Source organism: Geotrypetes seraphini, chromosome 2, assembly GCF_902459505.1.
Source record: "Geotrypetes seraphini chromosome 2, aGeoSer1.1, whole genome shotgun sequence".
In the NCBI taxonomy this organism is placed as follows: domain Eukaryota; kingdom Metazoa; phylum Chordata; class Amphibia; order Gymnophiona; family Dermophiidae; genus Geotrypetes; species Geotrypetes seraphini.
The window spans coordinates 69378008-69398406 of NC_047085.1; the positions used below are offsets into that span (position 1 = coordinate 69378008).

A 20399-nucleotide genomic window follows, 5' to 3' on the forward strand; every position below is an offset into this window, starting at 1 on the left:
CCGTGGTTATGATCATGGAGTGAGGGGGTAGATGAAAGAGGAGACCCCTGGAAAGATTTGAGGAGTTCAACCACCATTGAAGAGATTGCTGAAGAGACGATGTCACAGAGATGGGATGAGAAAGAGGATCCGTGGTCTGTGACCATTGGTTGGCCAGAGTCCATTGAGGTGTCCTGAGGTGGAGTCGCGCCAGAGGAAGCACATGGACCGTCGAGGCCATGTGGCCCAGAAGGACCATCATTTGCCGAGCTGGAATGGAGCGACGAAGGAGCACCTGACAGCAGAGGTGGAGCAGGGTCCGTTGTCGGTCTGAGGGGAGAAACGCCCTCATCAGAGGGGTGTCGAGGATGGCTCCAATAAACTGAAGTCGCTGTGTGGGAAGTAGGTGCAACTTGGGGTAGTTGATCTCGAACCCCAGAAGATGGAGGAACGAGATGGTGTGATGAGTGGCTTGTAGCACAAGTGGAGATGTAGGCGCTTTCACCAACCAATCATCCAAGTAGGGGAACACCTGGAGGTCGTGAGACCTGAGGAAGGCCGCCACCACAATAAGGCACTTGGTGAACACCCTGGGTGATGATGCGAGGCCAAAAGGTAGCACTTTGTACTGACAGTGACGGTGCTGTATCTGAAACCGTAGGTAGCGACGCGAAGTCGGATGGATTGGGATGTGCGTGTAGGCCTCTTTGAGGTCCAGGGAACATAGCCAGTCGTGTTGAGAGAGAAGAGGGTAAAGTGTGGCAAGGGAGAGCATTCTGAACTTCTCCTTGACCAGACACTCGTTGAGGTCCCTGAGATCGAGGATGGGACGGAGGTCTCCTGTCTTCTTGGGAACCAGGAAGTAGCGGGAGTAGAATCCCTGACCCCTTTGGTCCGGAGGCACCTCTTCGATGGCATTGAGAAGAAGGAGGGATTGGACCTCCCTCAGGAGGAGGGGGGTTTGGGAGGAGTGAGAAGCAGACTCTACAGGAGGATTGTCTGGTGGAAGAGTCTGGAAGTTGAGAGAGTAGCCGTGGCGAATGATGTTGAGGACCCATTGGTCTGATGTGATGACTTCCCAACGGCTGAGGAAGATTTGGAGGTGACCTGCGATAGGCTGAGGAAGAGGCAATGATGGTGGGAGTCTGGCTATGCCCTGGAGGAAAAAGTCAAAAGGGCTGAGATGGTTTTGACGGAGGGAGAGGCTTGGCAGGTTGGTGAGATTGTGAGCGAGCCTGAGTTTGATGCTGTTGACGAGGTCGGCGAGGCTGCTGTTGAGGCGGATTAAGAGGACTGGCCGAGAACCTGCATTGGTAGGAAGACTGCTGTCTGTAGGGGCGAGCAGGCGGAGTCTTCTTTTTGGGCTTCACCAGGGTGTCCCACCTGGTCTCGTGAGCCGAGAGTTTCTGGGTTGTTGAGTCAAGGGACTCCCCGAAGAGTTCATCACCAAGACAAGGTGCATTAGCCAGGCGGTCTTGGTGGTTAATGTCAAGGTCAGAAACTCTCAACCAGGCCAGACGCCGCATGGCAACAGCCATGGCAGACGCTCGAGAGGTCAGCTCAAATGAGTCATAAATGGAGCGCACCATGAATTTCCGGAGTTGGAGCAGACTGGAAATTTGTTGTTGAAAAAGAGGTACCTTACGTTCAGGGATGTATTTTTGTAAGTCGGAGAGTTGTTGCACCAGATGCTTCATGTAGAAGGAGAAGTGAAAGGTGTAATTGTTTGCCCTGTTGGCCAGCATTGCATTCTGGAAAAGGCGCTTGCCAAACTTATCCATAGTTTTTCCCTCTCTGCCAGGAGGGGTGGAGGCATAGACACTGGAGCCCTGAGTTTTCTTTAAGGTGGACTCCACCAGGAGAGATTCATGGGGCAATTGAGGTTTGTCAAACCCTGGGATGGGAATGACCCGATACAAGCTATCCAATTTGCGAGGGGCCCCAGGGACAGTGAGGGGGTTCTCCCAGTTCTTATAAAAAGTTTCCCGTAGGATGTCATGTACGGGTAACTTGAGGAATTCCTTGGGAGGTTGCTCAAAGTCTAGGGCATCGAGAAAGGCCTGTGACTTTTTGGAGTCGGACTCCAAGGGAATGGAAAGGGCAGCAGACATCTCCCTGAGGAATTTGGTGAATGAGGACTGATCAGGTTTTGAAACGGTAACAGTCACTGAAGGTTCCTCGTCCGTGGAGGAAGCGTCTTCCTCGGTACCGTGTGGGAATTCTTCCCATAAGTCTGGGTCACTGATGTCGGGGTGCGCACAGCGGGACATCAGTGTGGAGGGCTAGGCATGGCGGGTTTTGGAGAGAGACTTGCCAGAGCGGACCGAGGCGGTACCGGGTGAGGAAGACCGGTGCCGTACCTGGTACCGAGAAGGATCGGCATCAGAGCAGGTCTGTACCGTAGGTTGGGAAAGATGTGGCTCAGCCGAGAGGACCGGCATGGAAGTGTTGAGCGGTACCGAGGGGGTCGACACCGATGGAACGGTGCGAGGCTCGGACCGGTCCTGTACCGGAAGGTGCGGTGCCAGTAATGCCGGCAACAGTTGTTGGAGTTGTTGCTGCAGCTGCTCCTGTAACTGGGTTTGGAGTATGGCCGCAATGCGGTCGTCCAGGGGGGGCACCGGTACCGCTTTTTTCTTTTTCGGTACCATAGGTGCCGCTCTACGCTCCGGCAATGAGGCCGATGACGAGGCACTCACCGATATCGGAGCGGAGCGTTTGCGGGGTTGATGCGGTGCCGGGGTTGCCGGTGTTGCAACCGTGGCGGGAGGGCGCTCAAGGGAAGTGGAAGGCTTCTTAGCCAGCTTACCTGGGGCCAGCGACCCCGAAGAAAGATCCGGTGGAGTCGAAGTAGTCGGTGTCGACTTTTGCGGTGCCGTCGACATCGCGGCAGATTCCGGCACCGAATAGAATATTTTGCTGGATCTGCCTGTTTTTTAATGTGCGCTTTTTAAGCGTAGCACAGCGGGTGCGGATGTCCGCCCGATGCTCTGGACCCAAGCACTGCATGCACCAATTGTGCGGGTCGGTAAGAGAGATCGGGCGTGCACACCGCTGGCACTTCTTAAAGCCCGGTTGAGGGGGCATGAAGGGAAACACGGCCTCCGCAAAATCAAAGCCGGAGGCCTGTATGGTGGCAACAGGCCCCGCCAGGGCCGGCCCGAAAAAATAAAGAAAACTCGACGAGCTTTTTTTTTTTTTTTTTAAAGAAAATTAACGGGATCCGAAAGGAAAAAAACTGAAAAAATGAAAAAAGTACGCGAGCGGGAAGGCAGAACTAAGTTTTCAACAGCCATTGAAACACATGCGACTTCTTCGCTCCACGGAAACGAAGAAACTGGGGACCACGCACTCCTCCGTCGGGCGGGAAGGCACTCGCGCATGCGCGGTGCGGCCAACTAGAACTTTCTAGTTAAAAGTGTCTGTACCGGGGCTCCGTCGGTGACGTCACCCATGCGTTAAGAATATGCTGCCTGCTTGTCCTGGGATAACTATGGAATCCCAACAAGGAGTAGGCGATGATCAACAGTATCAAAGGTGGCAGATCGAAAAGGATGAGGATAGAGTAGAGGCCCTTGGATCTAGCCAAGAACAGATCATTGCACTTGCTCACATTAAATGTCATCTGCCATTTTGATACCCAGTCTCGCACGGTTCTCTTGCAATTTTTCACAATCCTCTTGTGATTTAACAACTCTGAACAACTTTGTGTCATCAGCAAATTTAATTATCTTACTAATTACAGTGGAACCTTGGTTTACGAGCATAATTCATTCCAGAAGCATGCTAGTAAACCAAAATACTCGTATATCAAAGCGAGTTTCTCCATAGGAAGTAAGAGAAACTCGCTTGATTGGTTCCCCCCTCGCTAACGCTTGCACCCCCCCCCCCCGCGCAAACCGGCATCCCCCGCCCACCCAAACTGAATGCTTAACCCCAATGTGGCACCAGCCCGCAGCACCAACCCACAGGAGGTGCCGGTGCCCGAAGATCATGCCTCTCCCCCGACTGGGATTTGTGTATTCATTTTTGGTGAAAAGGTTTCTATGATACAATATCTGTTGGTTTGGATTGTACTTTTCCTTTGTTTGAAAATTCAATAAAATATATTGGAAAAAAATAAAAATGCAACCAGAATAAAAACATATACAGTAATTTGTTTATATGTTTAAAATGAGCATGCAATCCTCAGAATGCTTCCCCTTACCTGTGTTCCATCCTTTAGTTTTAAGATGCATTCCATAGTATTGATGGTAATTACAACTGGTTCTGACCCTAGTTTTGTCCATGGTACATGGATCCGCAATTCATGGATATGTCCGCTCAAAAAAGTAAATGGTAATTTCAGTTCCTAAACCAAAGAATGAGTAATAGTTAACAAACAAATTCTAAAAAGAAAAATAACTCAAAAATTCTTCTCAACAAATATCTCATTTTCTTTCTGTTATTAGTGAAATATATCCCTATAATAAAACACATACAAACCATCACTGATCTGGTTCTACTTCAGTGTTGCTGCTTGCTTCATCAAAATCCAAAATATAATCTAATAGAAGACAATTCATGTTAAAGAAAGCATTGTCACATTATTTGAAAATACATGCTGCATGTATAACACTCTGGAATAACTAGTTAAAAAGACCTCAATTTACAAGCCTTCAGTTCCTTTCAGGACAAATCTGGTTACTAGAATCTATATACAGTGGTACCTTGGTTTGCAGGCATAATTTGTTCCAGAAGCATGCTCGTATATCAAAGCAAATTTCTCCATAGGAAACAATGGAAACTCGGACGATTCGTTCCATATCCCAAAAACTTTAATAGAAAATACAGCACTGTACGTACTTATATTGCAAGATCTAACTCTTTTCAAATAGTCACTACACAGCAGGTGAATTGGGCGTGATGCTTTTATTACGTTCAGCCTTCTACTCTACAGACCCCCTAGCACTAATTCGGACTCCACATCACAAAAAAGATGGAAATAATAACAAACCTCACCTGCCAACATGACAAACTAATCATACACAGTGACATCAACCTACCCCTCAAATCTGCAGAAAATAAAGCAGTCACTAAACTCAAGACTCTACTTGAGGACTGCCAAATCACAATCATACCTTCAGGCCCAACCAATGAAAAAGGCCATACTCTTGACCTGTTTGCATCCTCTCCCCCTAACCTAGTCAGTAGGGCCATATGGTCCCCTGTCCCATGGACAGATCACTTTCTCCTAAAATTCTGCCTAAACCTAACTGACATAGACCTGAACCAAAGCCACAAGACTAGTCCACAGGAAAACAAGACCCAATTTCTTCTGGAACAGTGTCAAAATCACTCCCTCCCCCCACAGGTAACACCTCCTCAATGATAACCAACTGGAACAAAATCATAGCCAAAACCCTAGATACGGTATCCCCCCTCCACCCACGCATAATAAAATCAAACCAAACTTCACCCTGGTTTACGGAGTCCCTAAGACTAGACAAACAACTATGCAGACGTCTAGAGAGGAAATGGAGGAAAAACAAGACACCAGAACACAATGGAGAGCAGCCATAAATAAATATAAGGACAATATATCCGAAACAAAGAAAAACTACTACACCAGTAAAATAAGAGGCAACACAACTGACAACAAAAAAACTGTTTCGCCTAGTACAACTGACATCCCCCCCAAAGCAAGAATCTGCAACCTTCTCTAATAAAATCTCATCCCAAGAACTAGCAGATTTCTTCCTCAACAAAGTCAAGTTGGTCCAATCGGAAGTTGCTAAGACAGCCTCAGCAAACACTTCCCAACATAACTATATGGAATACACTGAACCCATAAAAGCAGACTAGATCTGGTCTTCATTCATTAACCTTACCAACCCCAATACCAATAAACTAATATCAAAGCTAGCCTTACAAAGCAGCCCCCTAGACAACTGTCCTCCATACCTTTATTTTAAGCAGCTCTGCATCATATCATTAACTGGCTCACCAACCTGCTAAATGGTTCCCTGAAGCAAGGGCATCTACCCAAAGAAATGGGTAAAATAGCCTTAACCCCTATATCTAAAACAGCCCAGCAGACCTCTCCATAGCATCTAACTACAGACCGATTGCAGGCATTTTGATCCTCACTAAAATCCTTGAGTCCTATGTCAGCAAGCAGCTAGCCTCATACATAGAGCAACACTCCTGCCTTCATACATCCCAATACGGCTTCCGAAAAATGCACAGCACCAAGCTCCTCATCATAACTCTAATTACTGAAATCAAACAGTTGCTAAGCTCGGGTCATCAGGCAATATTACTCCAATTTGATATCTCCGCAACATTCGACTCAGTGGACCACCAATTACTCCTAACCAAACTCTTGGAAATCGGAATAACAGGGACTGTACTGAATTGGTTCGCCGACTTCCTACAAAATCACAAATACAGTGCTCCCCCGCGAATTCGCGGTCGGCGGTTCGCAGTCCCAGTCATTCGCGGTATTTTCCAACCGCGAACCGCCAACTGGAGAGGCAGGAGAGGGCAGCCGGAGTGCCGGCGAGTGAAGGAAATCACTCGCTGTATGCTCCGACCACCTCTTCCTGTACTAAAGTCGGGCCTCACCAATCAGGAGCTGCTTTGACACACAGCTCTTAATTGGTAAGGCCCGACTTTAGTACAGGAAGAGGCAGTCAGAGCATACAGCGAGTGATTTCCTTTACTCACCGGCGCTACGGCTACTTTCTCCTGCCTCGCCCGCTGCCCTCTCCAGTCTCCCCATGAAAAACCGTATTTGCGGTTTTTCAAGATTCATAGGGGTTCCTGGAACGGAACCCCCCGCAAATAACGGGGGGAGTACTGTACTTGGTCGAAAGGCAAGAATCATACTCCAACCCTAGGAAGGCATTCTTTGGCATCCCACAAGGCTCCTCACTATCCCCAATCCTATTCAATTTATTCATGAGCTCGCTGGGACACATCAAAATGGAAGATGAAACTGTTCTATCATATACCGATGACAACCTCCTCCTCATCCCCTTAACCAATTACCATCCTAATATTGCTGAAAAAAATCTCAAACAATATAGATAAAATTCAAACCTGGGCAACGAACAACAAGCTGAAACTGAACACCACCAAGAGCAAAGCCATTGGTTTCCACACCGCACAACAGAATGTCATATCTAACCTTACTCTTTCATCAGGCATCACTCTCATAATGGAAAAATCCACCAGGGTACTAGGCTGCATCTTAGACGACACTCTCACAATGGAACCACAGATATCTAGCCTTCGGAAAAAGACCATCTACACTATGCATCAACTGCGACTCACAAGATCATACTTCCACCCACACCACTCATCGTCCAGATGATGGTCCTGCCTCAACTAGACCACAGTTCTTCAACCGCTGGTCCGCAAAGGATTCAGGACCCCGCTGCAGCAAAAGGTGCCGGCGTCAGCTGACGTGCAACTTCCTGTTGCCGTCGCTATGCCAGCACTCTTGCCTGCCACCACCGACTCCTGCCGCGTATGTCTCCGCACCCCCAGAAAAGCAGCGGCAGGTCTGTGTGCTTTTAACTTCGGCACACAGCTGCCCCTAGGCAGTATTTTAGCGCGGTTTCATGAGGCAGCCTCGGGGCCTTTGGTAGGCCGGCCCACATCGCATCATCGAAGCGGGCCGGCCTACCAAAGGCCCCGAGGCTGCCTCATAAAACTGCGCTAAAATACTGCTTAGGGGCAGCTGTGTGCCGAAGTTAAAAGCACACAGAGCTGCCGTTAGCCTACATCAAGGAAACATTTGCTGGAGAGGGAAGGGAGTAGAGGTGCTCCTAGACAAGGGAGGGGAAGGGGCTACTGCTGGCAGGAGAGAAGGGAAAGGGAAGGGATGAGAATTATTGTTGGATAAGGGGAGGAGGAAAGGGAGAAGGGGTACTCCTGGACAAGGGAGGGGAAGGGGCTACTGCTGACAGGGGAGAAGGGGAAGGGAAAGGGAAGAGAGTTACTGTTGGATAAGGGGAGGAAGAAAGTGAGAAGGTACTGCTGGAACATTGGAAGGAAACAGCTGGCAGGGAGATTAGAGGAGAGGAAGGAGTCAGGATGGAATGGAGAGATCAGATAAGGGAAAGGGGAAGAGACAGAGGAATGACAAGGTAGAGAGATTGATGCTGGGAAGGGGGGTGAGAAGAAAAATAAGGAAAGAGGGACAAAGATGCTAGATCTGGTGTAGGAGAGAGGGGCATAGAAAGAACGCAGATACCATATGGGAGGGGGAGGGGTAGAGGGCAGACAGTGGATGGAAGAGGCAGATGCTGGATTGAAGAGACAGAGGGCAGACGCTGGATGGAAGAGAGTGAAAAGACAATGAAAGCAGAAACCAGAGACGACAAAAGGTAGAAAAAAATAATTTTATTTCTATCTTGTGATTAGAATATATCAGATTTAAAATATGTATCCTGCTAGAGCTGATGTTAGACATAACTGGGGAGTGCAAAGCCCAGGCAGTGCATCTTTAGCTTCCAGCTGGCTTAGGGCTTTCTCTGACCAGGAAGCAGTTGCCCTAGTTGCACTCCCCCTAACACCATTCCTGCCATGTGTGACTGCGGTATTCTGTTAGCATGATATTTGTGTAGCATTCTGTAATAATTTGGCTTATTCAGTTTTCTTGATAGTAGAGGGGATATATGTGAAGGGGAGGGGAGACGGGGGTTTTGTTGATCCTTGCCCTGTATTATTTATATTTATAAAATGACAATTGTACAGAATATTGTTTCTTTTTATACTTTAATAAAATATGTTCAGTATAAAATCATAACTATTTGAGGCTTGAGCGGATGGGATCAGATGGTTAACGGGACTGAGCTCGCGAGGACAGGGCGGCAATGGGGTTTTTTAAAATTTCAGTCTTATTAGTTGCAGGTCCACAAAATAATTATTTTATTTCCACCGGTCCATAGGTGTAAAAAGGTTGAAGAACACTGAACTAGACTATTGCAACTCCATCTACCTTGGCATCAACACTACTCTTATCCACAAACTGCAACTCATCCAGAACACAGCCATTAGACTAATCTACAAATTAAAGAAATTTGATTCAATCACAACCTTCATCAGGCAACTACATTGGCTCCCAATATCATCCCAAATAATTTTCAGATCATCATGTATCCTACACCAGATTCTATATGGAAACTCAGCCACCCCTCTCATCCAATTATTCTCTACTGTTTGGTCAACATCAAAAAGAATCCTTAACAGAATCCAATTGAACCTGCCATCCACAAAATACCTTCACTACAAGCAAATTTTCCACTCTATGCTAACTTATCTGGGTGTAAAAACCTGGAATGATCTAAATGAAGCTATCAGAAAAAAGACAAACTACATCACATTCAGAAAAAACCTGAAGACTCACCTCTTTGACAATTAACTGTCTTAGTTTTTGTATAGCACTCCCTATTTCTATGGCCCTCCTCTTGCTTCTCCATGCCCCCTTCCCCTACAACTTTCCCTTCCTCTTTGATCTGTCGCCTTGAGCCAGTATAGGTATGTGCGACTCACAAATGGAAGATTAGATTAGATGTGCGTATGTTGTGCATGAGTGCATGTATTATGTTCAGATGCGATCAGTGATACGACATGCATATATTGGGCGAATTTGAAGTGATGCACATATATGTACTCATACTGCAAGACAACGCTCGTTTATCGAGTTAAAATTTAAGAAAATATTTTGCTTGTCTTGCAAAATACTCGTAAACCACGTTACTCGCTATCCAATGTTTGACTTTACTGTAAAAGAAACAAGCATTTCCATATCTTAAGACAAAATAAATAAGCTATCAAAGGGCCAACATACTACCTGTAAAACAAATTTCAGAAGCTACCAATTCTGCTGCTCGAAGTTCAAACAAACCTCTTTCAGAGACATAAGGGCGGTAGAACTTGAGGACATGAATGGAGGTTGCAGGGAGGTAGACTCAGGAGTAATGTGAGAAAATACTTTCTTGCAAAGAAGGTGGTGGATGCATGGAACGCTTTTCCAAGAGAGATGGTAGAGTCTAAAACTGTGAACAAATTAAAAAATGCCTGGGATAGACACAGGGGATGCTTAAATGGAAAGAAGATGGAAACGTAACATGGCTATTGAAGTGTTACCCTGGGCATGAACATTGGGATCTGAGGCCGATGCCAGACAGATTTGAATGGTCTGTCCCGTGAATAGTGAGAGAAAGAGTGACCAAATCCAGCATAGGAAATGAAGGCTGATGTCAGACAAACCTATATTGTCTGACAAACCTATATAGTCTGTGTCCCGCACATGATAAGAGACAGGTGAAGGTTAAACAACTTCAGTGTGTTGATTATTTTATTGTCACATACTGCAAGTGGGGGGGGGGGGGGGGACTAAGTAGCCTCGGAGGGATGGGAAGGCATCTTGACTGATATGTGGTGAACTGCTGACAATATTCAACTTATCATCTTCATCATGTCTAGCTGTCTATATGGTTGGCATGGTGGCGACTTCACAACCATCATTTAAAATGGGTGACCTGGGCCTACATGGAGTGGTGGGTTTAGCTATGACATCCTTGTTGAGCAGACTGGATGGACCATGATGGTCTTTTTCTGCTGTCATCTGTGTTACTGTGATTTCAAAAAGGCGAGTCATTCTCAAATACCCTGCATGCAAATGAAGTTCACAAATGTTCATGTAAGCTTGCTAAATTTACTTGAGATGAGTCGCTGGTGGTAACAATCAGAACATGTACAGAATACACTCGTATATTAAAAAAAACAACCCAAACCAAATGGCAGGAGAGATGCCCACTCTCTACTGTTCACGTTTGCACAACCTTCGGACACCCACCCCTGGAAGTGAGAGGAATGCCCACTCTCTCCCGCCACATCTCACACTTCCCCGACACTATTACACTACTAGGATCTCTCTTGGACACAGCCAGACAACATCTCAGCACTGGAAAAAAAATGATGCTCATACAACTAGACCTTACCGCTGCATTCGACTTGGTGGACCATAACATTCTACTACAAATCCTGGATACAATAGGTATCACAGATAAAGTATACACATGGTTTGAAGGATTCCTTAAATCAAGAACCTATAGAGTAAAATCAGACAAACAAAAATCCGAACCTTGGTCAAACCCCTGCGGAGTTCCCCAAGGATCCCCTCTATCCACGACTCTCTTCAATCTCTATACAGCCTCCCTCAGCTCTCACCTGGAACAAACAAGGCATAACCTCCTACAGCTAGGCCGATGACATTACCATTCTCATACCCTTCGATCAACCTGAACTCTCCATGACGAACACAATATACCAAACACTAAAATCAATAGCAACCTGGATGAAAGATCACAAACTGAAATTGAACCCAGATAAATCGAAATTCATCCTCCTAGAAAACAACAAAATACCAACCATAACCAACATTGAAATCAATGCAATCAACTACCCCATACAAACCACCCTAAAACTGCTAGGAATAACTATCGACAGATGCTGCACCATGCAACCGCAAATCAATAAAACAATACAAAAGTCATTCTTAGTCATGAGAAACTTAAGACAAGTTCGGAAATTCTTCGAGAAAACTCAATTCCAGCTCATAGTTCAGTCCTTAATACTAGGCCTACTTGACTACTGTAATATCCTCTACCTCCCATGCCCTACAACCATAACAAAACAACTACAAACTATCCAAAACACAGCACTAAGACTCATCTACTCATTAAAGAAACATGATCACATTACAGAAGCATATCTCCAATCGCACTGGCTTCCGATCCCAGCAAGAATACAATTTAAATTCTACTGCCTACTATTTAAGACTTTATAAGGAGACAGTCCAAACTACCTGAATAACCGCCTCATCCAAAACACCGCAACCAGACATAGGAAAACTCACACCCCATTCTCATACCCCCCAATTAAGGAGGTCAAACGGAAAAAAACTATATGATGGCCTCCTGGCCACTCAAGCAGCCAAACTAGACAACCAAATCGCCTATCTACTGACGGCATCCCTCGACTACAAGACTTTTAGAAAAGAAATAAAGACCATACTCTTCAAGAAAACTCTGAAAAAAGAAATAATCCCACAAGTCTCAAACTCCACCTCTCACTAAAGCCAACTACTCCAAACAAATAACCTTACTCATTTCTCACTCTTTTTGAAAATGACCAATTTTTTTTTTTTTATAAGTTCTTGTTGTAATACATCTTGGATAATTCTTTTGTAATCCGCCTTGAACTGCAAGGTAATGGCGGAATAGAAATCCCTAATGTAATGTAATGTAATTACCTACCCACACCCCACAGTGGGAGAGATGCTCACTCATTAGACTGCCAAAAATTAGTATTTTTCATTTATTGTCAGCTGTATGAGCAGCTAAAAAAGACATTTTATTCACCAATGTGCACAATGCTACCAGCACTCAGTAAAACAAAGAGGTCTAGCTCAGTGACTATTGCAACTAAGGATCTGATATTGTTGAAAACCTTTTTTTAATGCTGTGCTAGTTCTGCATACAAATTTTGAACAAAATCTGAGACATAATGGTTGGGGCAGCTTTTTTTTATTTTATTTTAGACCACTTGATATAGAATGACCCATTTGCAAGATTACAACTCCACATCCTTGATGTTAGTAGGATCTTACATTTTTAGCATGTCTACAGTTTGCAAAATGTATTCTCAAAAACTAAGCTCTGTTAATAACACAGATAAAACTGGGGGCATTATCTTTCTCAAAACTTGACTAATTTTCTTTGTATCTACCGTGTTTCCCCGAAAATAAGACAGTGTCTTATATTCATTTGGGGCACAAAAAAGGCACTAGGTCTTATTTTCAGGGTATGCACATGACCATCTCTCCCTTCCTCTCCTTCACCCCAATTCTTCCTCTTTGCTTTCTCTCTCCTCCCTCCCATTCCCCTGTACAGCTTTGCCCAGCTTCTATCCTTCCCTCCCTCCTATCCCTCGTGCAGCATTGCCCAGCTTCTATCCTTCCCTCCCATCCTTCATGCAGCAAAACCCTTGAGCACCCCCGCCCCCACCGTGAAGCTGAACCCCTGCTGACCCTCTATCCTTCCCTCCCCACCGACCACAAGCAAGCAAGCCCTATCTTCATCCAAAGCAACATCGGGCTGGCAGCACTCTAAACAGACTGCTTGGCTACACTCAAAACATCAACTTAATTTTGAGATTAACATAGCCAGCCTTTTCATCGATCTAAGTCTACAAATGCAAATATTCTTTTCAATTATATTAATTATAGAAAACATTTTTCAAACTCGTCTATCCTCCATAAATAGTAATAAAAGCTTTACAGTCATTACTCATTTTATTTTGGGGCTTATTTATTTTGGAGACTACTACTTTTTATGTTGTTGCTGCCAGTAGATTTACAGGACTGCACGTGGGAAAGAGAGGAGGGGACAGAGACTGAAACCAGAAATGTTGAACCTGCTAAAGGAGGGGCAGAACTGCTTCACCATTGCACAAAGTGAGGCACAGGCAAAGTGGTACCTGGGGATTTTGGCACCTTTTCCGGCCGGCACCCTGAGCCAGTGCCTCACCTGGTCAAATGGTTAAGCCAGCCCTGCATCACATCTGTTTCTCTTCTATATACGAGGTGTGATCAAAAAATACGGCAAATGTTTAAATAAATAAAAAATTACAGTAAAAAGACAAATTGCCATTAATCTCCCTCAAATATTCCTCTCGCTTCAAACACACTTATCCCATCGTTCTTGCCACATTTCTGATGTAGTTCTGGATATCCTCTTTCATGTTTTTAGTTGCGCTGTCGTGGTTGCCTTAATATCTTGAATCAATTCAAAACATTTACCTTTCATAGTCACTTTGACTTTTGGGAAGAGCCAGAAGTCACACAGTGCCAGATCCAGTGAATAAAGTGGATGAGGACACAACGCAATGTTTTTTTATTTGACAAAAATTGCCGTACCAGAAGCGTGTCACACCACATATTTTTTTCCTCCTTTTTTTCCACTCTACTACTACTTATTTTTATAGTGCTACTAGATATACACATTACTATGCACAAACACATAAGAAACAGTCCCTGCTCAGCAGAAATTATAATCTCAGGTTAGATATTCTTCTTCATGCTGTTCACCACTGGTGATCCCAAACCTACCTGAGTAATTCTTGCTATAATTGTTCAAACTTTTTTTAAACCCAGCTGTACTACTGGTCTTGACCAGGACCAATTTTAGTATACTACAATAGCATTGTTTAAAGGTGAATATAATTTTGGGCTTCTTTTACAAAACCACAGCAAACACTCCAGCATCCATTAATTCCCTATGGACATCAGAGCGATTACCACAGCAACAGCCACTAGCATGGCTTTGTAAAAGAGAGAGGTTTATTACTTTAAATCTTGATTAAAACATTATTCAAAAAGCATTTCACAATGAAACTAACTAGAAATGTTTACTACAATATTATGCAAAGGAAACACATTCAGTCATACATAACAAAATTGTCACAGTAGACAGGGCCGGATTAAAGGGTATGCCCAGTAGGCACGTGCCTAGAGCACGAAATTGTCAGGGGGGCCCGCTGAAGGAGGGCAAACAAACGACTCACCTTTCTAAAAAAAATTTTCTTCAAATGGCAACGGCAACACTCCCTCCCCCCGGCATCGACAGTAACGCGGCCGGCTCTGCTTTGAAACAAGTGACGTCAGAGAGGGTAGACTGGCAGTCGCACTGAAGTGCAGGAAGGTCCCACGATGACTGCGTCTGCTGGCTTTGCTTGAAAGAAATAAGTGACATCGGAGGGGGATAGACCGGCAGGCGCAGTCATTGCGGGACTTTGCAGCAACTCCCCACATCTGCTGGTCCACCCCCTCCAAAATCACTTACTTCTTCCGGAGCAGAACCAGCAGCTGAAATCATTGCAGGACTTGCAAAGCATTGGTTTGGAGGGAGAGAGAAAGGAGCATGGAAAGATGGTGGAGGGAAAGAAAGGGGACAAGGTGGTATGAAGGGTGGTGGAGGGAGAAAAAGGGGGCAGACTTTGATGGAATTGGTGTGCAGGAAAGGGGAGAGAGACATAAGGGGGAAAGATACTGGATGAAATAGGGTTGGAGGGAAAAAAAGGGGGCAGATGCTGATGGAAATGGGGGGAAGGGAGACGAGAGCGTGAAATGCCAGACCATGGGAGTATGGGAGAGGACAGAGAGCCAAACCATTGGAGGAGGGAAGAAGATGGATGCCAGACCAATGGGGGTGAAGGGAGAGATGGAAGGGGGGCATACAATTGGTTTGAAGAATTCCTCCTCTCAAGAAAATACAGAGTTAAAGCAAACAAGAAACAGTCAGAATCCTGGAATAACCCCTGCAGAGTCCCCCAAGGCTCCCCACTATCTCCAACACTCTTCAACTTTTACACAGCCACACTTGGCACAAGCTTAGACGAAATAGGCATAACTTCATACATCTATGCAAATGACATCACCATCCTCCTGCCTTTCGACCAAACCAATCCCAACACAACGAACAAACTACACACTGCACTAGAAACAGTGTCAAAATGGATGAGAGACCACAAATTAAAGCTGAATCAAGACAAAAACAATTTCTTACTTCTAGGGAAACCCCCCCCCCCCAATCATAACAAACCTAGCAATAGACTCCATCACATACCCCATGCAACCCAACCTAAACTGCTGGGAATAATGATAGACAAAGGCTGCACCATGCAACTTCAAATCAGCAAAACGATCCAGAAGGCATTCGCAACCATGCACAACCTAAGGCAAATCCGAAAATACTTCTACAATGAACAATTCAAACTCCTGGTACAAGCGCTAATCCTAGGACTCCTGGACTAAGGTAACATCCTGTACTTGTCATGCCCAACCAACATGCTAAAACAATTACAAACAGTCCAAAATACAGCTCTGAGACTGATTTACTCGCTGAAAAAATATGGCCACATTACCACCGCTTTCCAAGACTCACACTGGCTCCCAGTACAAGCATGCATATAATACAAATTCCACTGCACCCATTCAAAGCCCTAAATGGAAACGGACCAAGCTCTTTGAGCAACCGCCTAATCAAGAAAAACACATCCTGACCAAGGAGAACTCATGCACACTTTACCCACCCCCCAATCATAGGTATACAAAGCAAAAAAGTTAGCCACCAGAGCAGTGACACTAGACCGCCACCTCTCCAATCTGCTGACTATGACGCCCAACTACAAAACATTCAGGAAAGAACTTAAAACTTTTCTATTCAAGAAATTTGTCAAATGATCTAACTAAATCTGATCGACCCTCCACAGATCCCGATGCATACTACATCTATTAACCATGTATTCTCCCTGGAAATGCCCAGGCCAACTGTAAACTGTTGCTGTAAACTGCCTAGAACTGAAAGGTATTGGCGGGATAGAAGACACAAATATAATGTAATATACAGTTTCTGGAAGTGGCATAGAAGGAGAGAAGATGCCATATAGAAGGGGCAGACAGTGAATGAAAGGAAGAGAGTGACAAGAAGATGAGGAAAGCAGAAACCAAAAAGGTAGAAAAAAATGTTCTTTTTTTTTTTTTTTTTTTTTGCTTTAGGGGACATGCATCACTGTTTCTGTGGTGTTGCATTGTAAGTAGTGTCCAGCTTCTTGATGGTTCAGTTTAACATTTGTCTAAGTATTTCTATTTTATTCCCCCTTTTACAAAACCGTAGAGAGTTTTTTAGCACTGGCCTTGGTGGTAACAGCTCCAATGCTCAGAATTTTATGAGCATCTGAGCTGTTAACACCTTAGCTAAAAAACCACACTACAGTTTTGTAAAAGGGGGAGGGGTTAGTTTGCGATTACATATTCCATACTAAGCGAAGATGTTCTCTGTGTTTGAAAGACATGGTTTTCTGTTACGATTGACTGTATTAGTCTGGCTTGTTTAGTTATACAATGGGTGTATTGATTTTGTACTGTTCACCGCAGTATATAAGATGCTGCCTTTTCCTAGGTACACTCTTGTGCGACGTGTGGATTGTTACTAAAAACATGTTTTACAACAGATTGGGGGGGGGTCAAAAAATGATGGGCCCCGGGTGTCACATATGCTAGGTACGCCACTGTGCTGGGGTTTTGCTTTTTCCCTTGGAATAAAAAAAATGACATACTTGTGGCATCAGCGTCTCCCCTCTCTAGCCCTGTGCTACTAATTAAAAATAATAAACAGTAATACCATTGAGCGGCAGCAGCGAGAAGGGGGCAGGAGAAGGAGGAGACATCGGCGGCTGGAAGTGGTACAGGGCACAGTTCCGCAGACTGCTCTGGGGAGGACTAGATTATAAAGTGAATCCCACACCGGTGCCTTTGGCTGGTTACAGCCCGGAAATCAAGGCGAGCTGCAGGTAAGCAAGCATCTGCCCAGGGATCGTGTCACGGGATCCAGGGAGGGCAGGAGCCACAGGCAGGTAGGTGCTCCTCCTGTCTGGGGAACACTGGCTGCAGACAGAGTGGTGGACGGGGACATCGTGTTTGGACCCTGAGCTCTCTGTTCTTCTTTTGGCTTACTCTTTAATGCAGCGATCACAACATTGATGTTTACTCTGCATCAGAAGGCTCCTGCTTGTGCTTGGTGGCGCCAAGTTTTCCCCGAGCGGGAATCGCAAACTTCACACCTCAGCTCTCCCTTGATGGGCTAGGAGTTATGCAATCCACATCATAGGTGTGTATGGCTTGAATCAGTGCAAAGTTTTCGCCCTTTTCTTTTTCCTGTTTCTACCTCGTGTCAACTCAAAATTTCTAGGGGTTTTAACCACTTGCCTTGTTGTTTTGTTGCAAATTAACATACATGAAGTGGAACGTACTAGAGGAGTTACAGATTTGGTTATTTAATACATACATATGGGTTACAGTTGGATGGCATAGAGTGAGGCAGTTGGTTATTAATATAGACATGTTTTGGATAGTATTACTGCTTTACAATGCATTTGAACACTTTTATATATGTACAGAAAGGGTTCAGAGTTAAAGTCCAGGGCAAGTAGGTGGGAAGGGAAGGAAGGGGGGATTTGTTCAGAGATGTTTGGGGCTTGCATAGAACTAAAACTACACTGGTATGGTAATCGTTGTTGTTTGTTTTGAATTCTAAAATAGAAGAAAAAAAAAAGAAATACAAGTGGAAAAGAAGTAAATAAGAAAACAGGTAAATGAATGGGGGCGGGGCAGGGCTAGGGGGCCCTGTGTACTTGTGTGCCTAGGGGCCCTAGAAGAATCAATGCTGTTCTGACAGTAGACAGAAAATAAACACAAACTTACCTGTTCTAGTACTTCTAATTTTAATTCAAGTTTGCTAAGAACCACATCTCCTCCCCATAGTGACAGCTGTAGATCGGAAGGCTTCAGATTTTTGATGTAGCGATTTACATAGCTCATTAAAATTGGAGTCACGTAAGTCTCCAACATTGTGACCTATTTCTTGACCTGGATCAAAAATTAATATATGGCTATAATTAACAATGACAAACCATATCTACAACATAATTGTTGAGCAGCACTGGATAAGTAAGATATTCGCTATTCAGTACGCAATACATTTAGGCTAGAAAAAGAATTAAGCTATTTTTATGACTTCTCAAGCCAATCAGGGCAACACACTCTTCAAATTAACAACATTCAAAAGATGAACAGTAACAGCTTATGACTTCCCACACTTTGAATGTTTTCTTCCCCTTGGAAATTATAATATCACCTAGTTTGTAACGTGTCTAAACGGTGCTCCTTTGCACACATAAAGCAAGAAAAAGCAACTTGACCGTTCTTCCTTTCAGCCTGGTGAACAGCCAAACAAAGAAGCAGTGTCACAGGCTCTTACAGTTGCAACATAGAACCCGGAGACATTGCTTTATTGGAGCAGTCGTTACTCGTCACCACACATTCAAGTACGTAACTTACAGCAATGCATCCATCCGTTTTCTCCAGAGCTTCTCAGCCCCGTCGCTTCTACCTTCACTTCCGGGTGTGCTGGAAGTCGGAAGTGACGTAGCCATCTGTCGCTGTCTAGCTGGAGAGGCGAGACGGCTTGTGCTTCAGTACTGGTAGACCAGGACACCTTTTTTGAGGGGCGAAAGGCGGTGGCTTGCACGGTTCAGAATGACCTCTTTCGCGCGCGCGTTAAACACCTTTCGACTACTAGTGGTGGGGAACATAACGAAATCCTACGCTCCTGATGGCAGCGTGAAGGTGGCCCGGGTTTATCTAAGAACAAGCGAAACGCTTAGAAAAGGAACGCCTGCTAGGACTAAGGAAAATGTTAAGACAGCTAATTTAAAAGTAAATAAACCGAAAAACAGGTCAGCATTTTTTTTTGTAGCTAGATCGATCCCTGGAAGTTTCAGCACAGGAATTTAAGGACTGATTCTGTAGAAACTATTTTACTGCGGAGAAAACAATGTACTTAATAGTTTAGCCCAAGTTGAAAATAAGCGGCTGGATTATATATAAGAATTTCTCCAAAGACAAATAGGACTGTTAAATCCTCACTTGGATGACACAGCCTAGCATAAGAAACACACTACCTCAGCAACTTTTCTTAAAGCTTTTGCATAGGTGTACTTCACAGTGCACCTGTTCCCATCTACTTTTATTGTGCGGGATCATCTGTCTGAACTTTTCCATGGAACTGATGACCCTTTTTCTGTTGAAACAACTGTATGGGGGACCAGCTTCTGAAGCAGTTCACTAAAAAACAGCGGGCTTAGAACCACTATAAAAAAAAAAAATGATAGAAAAATATTACAGAGCACTGAGCCAACACAAACCCCCTCTTTTACGAAACTGCGATAGCAGTTTCTAGCGCGGGGAGCCACGCTGACTGGCCCGCGATGCTCATAGGAACACAGGGCTCCTTTTATCAAGCCGCGCTAGTAGTTTAACATGCGTAATAGCGTGCGTTAAACCACCGGCCGCTCTAGCCGCTACCGCATCCTCGAGTAGGCGGGTAGTTTTGGCCAGCGCGGGGGTTAGTGCATGATGAAAAGTCGCACACGTTAACCCCGCTAGCGCGGCTTGATAAAAGGAGCCCTCAATGAGGGTTTTGTAAAAGGAGACAAAGGTTGCTACAGCAGTGCTTTCATGGAGTCCAGCAATATTATCATTGGCCAAATTAGACCGCAAGAAACCCAAAAACTTCAGACAAAGAGGAAAATTCTTTTGTTCGGAAAAAAAAAACAGTCATACCAAAAAAGAGAAGGCACCCCCCCAAAACTAATATATACTGTTCTGGTCTCAAGAAAATAAAGAATGCATCAAGCACACTGCTGAGAAACAGTCATTTAGCTGTCAGTTGTCTCTCCTGTCCGGAATTTAGGAGCTAGGTTCACAGGGCAAGCAGGGCACAATTTCTTCCACTGTGGCAACA

The 20399-nt window shown here is 44.8% G+C and overlaps 1 protein-coding gene across 10 annotated transcripts in view; it reads right to left on the minus strand.

Annotated features, from left to right (window-relative positions):
* Positions 1-19247, minus strand: part of VPS13B (vacuolar protein sorting 13 homolog B) — a 1237203-nt gene extending 1217956 nt beyond the window's left edge. For 7 of the 10 annotated variants that reach the window (XM_033933150.1, XM_033933147.1, XM_033933148.1 and 4 more), the window contains exons 1-2: positions 18299-18445; positions 4187-4330 (exon numbers count right to left, since the gene is read on the minus strand). In XM_033933150.1, the coding sequence (XP_033789041.1) occupies positions 4187-4330; positions 18299-18445 (291 nt within the window). Of the gene's footprint in view, positions 1-4186; positions 4331-18298; positions 18464-18731; positions 18883-18934 lie in introns of those variants that run through there. The other 3 variants (XM_033933145.1, XM_033933154.1, XM_033933146.1) reach the window with 3 other exon arrangements.
* Between the last annotated feature and the right edge of the window lie 1152 nt (positions 19248-20399).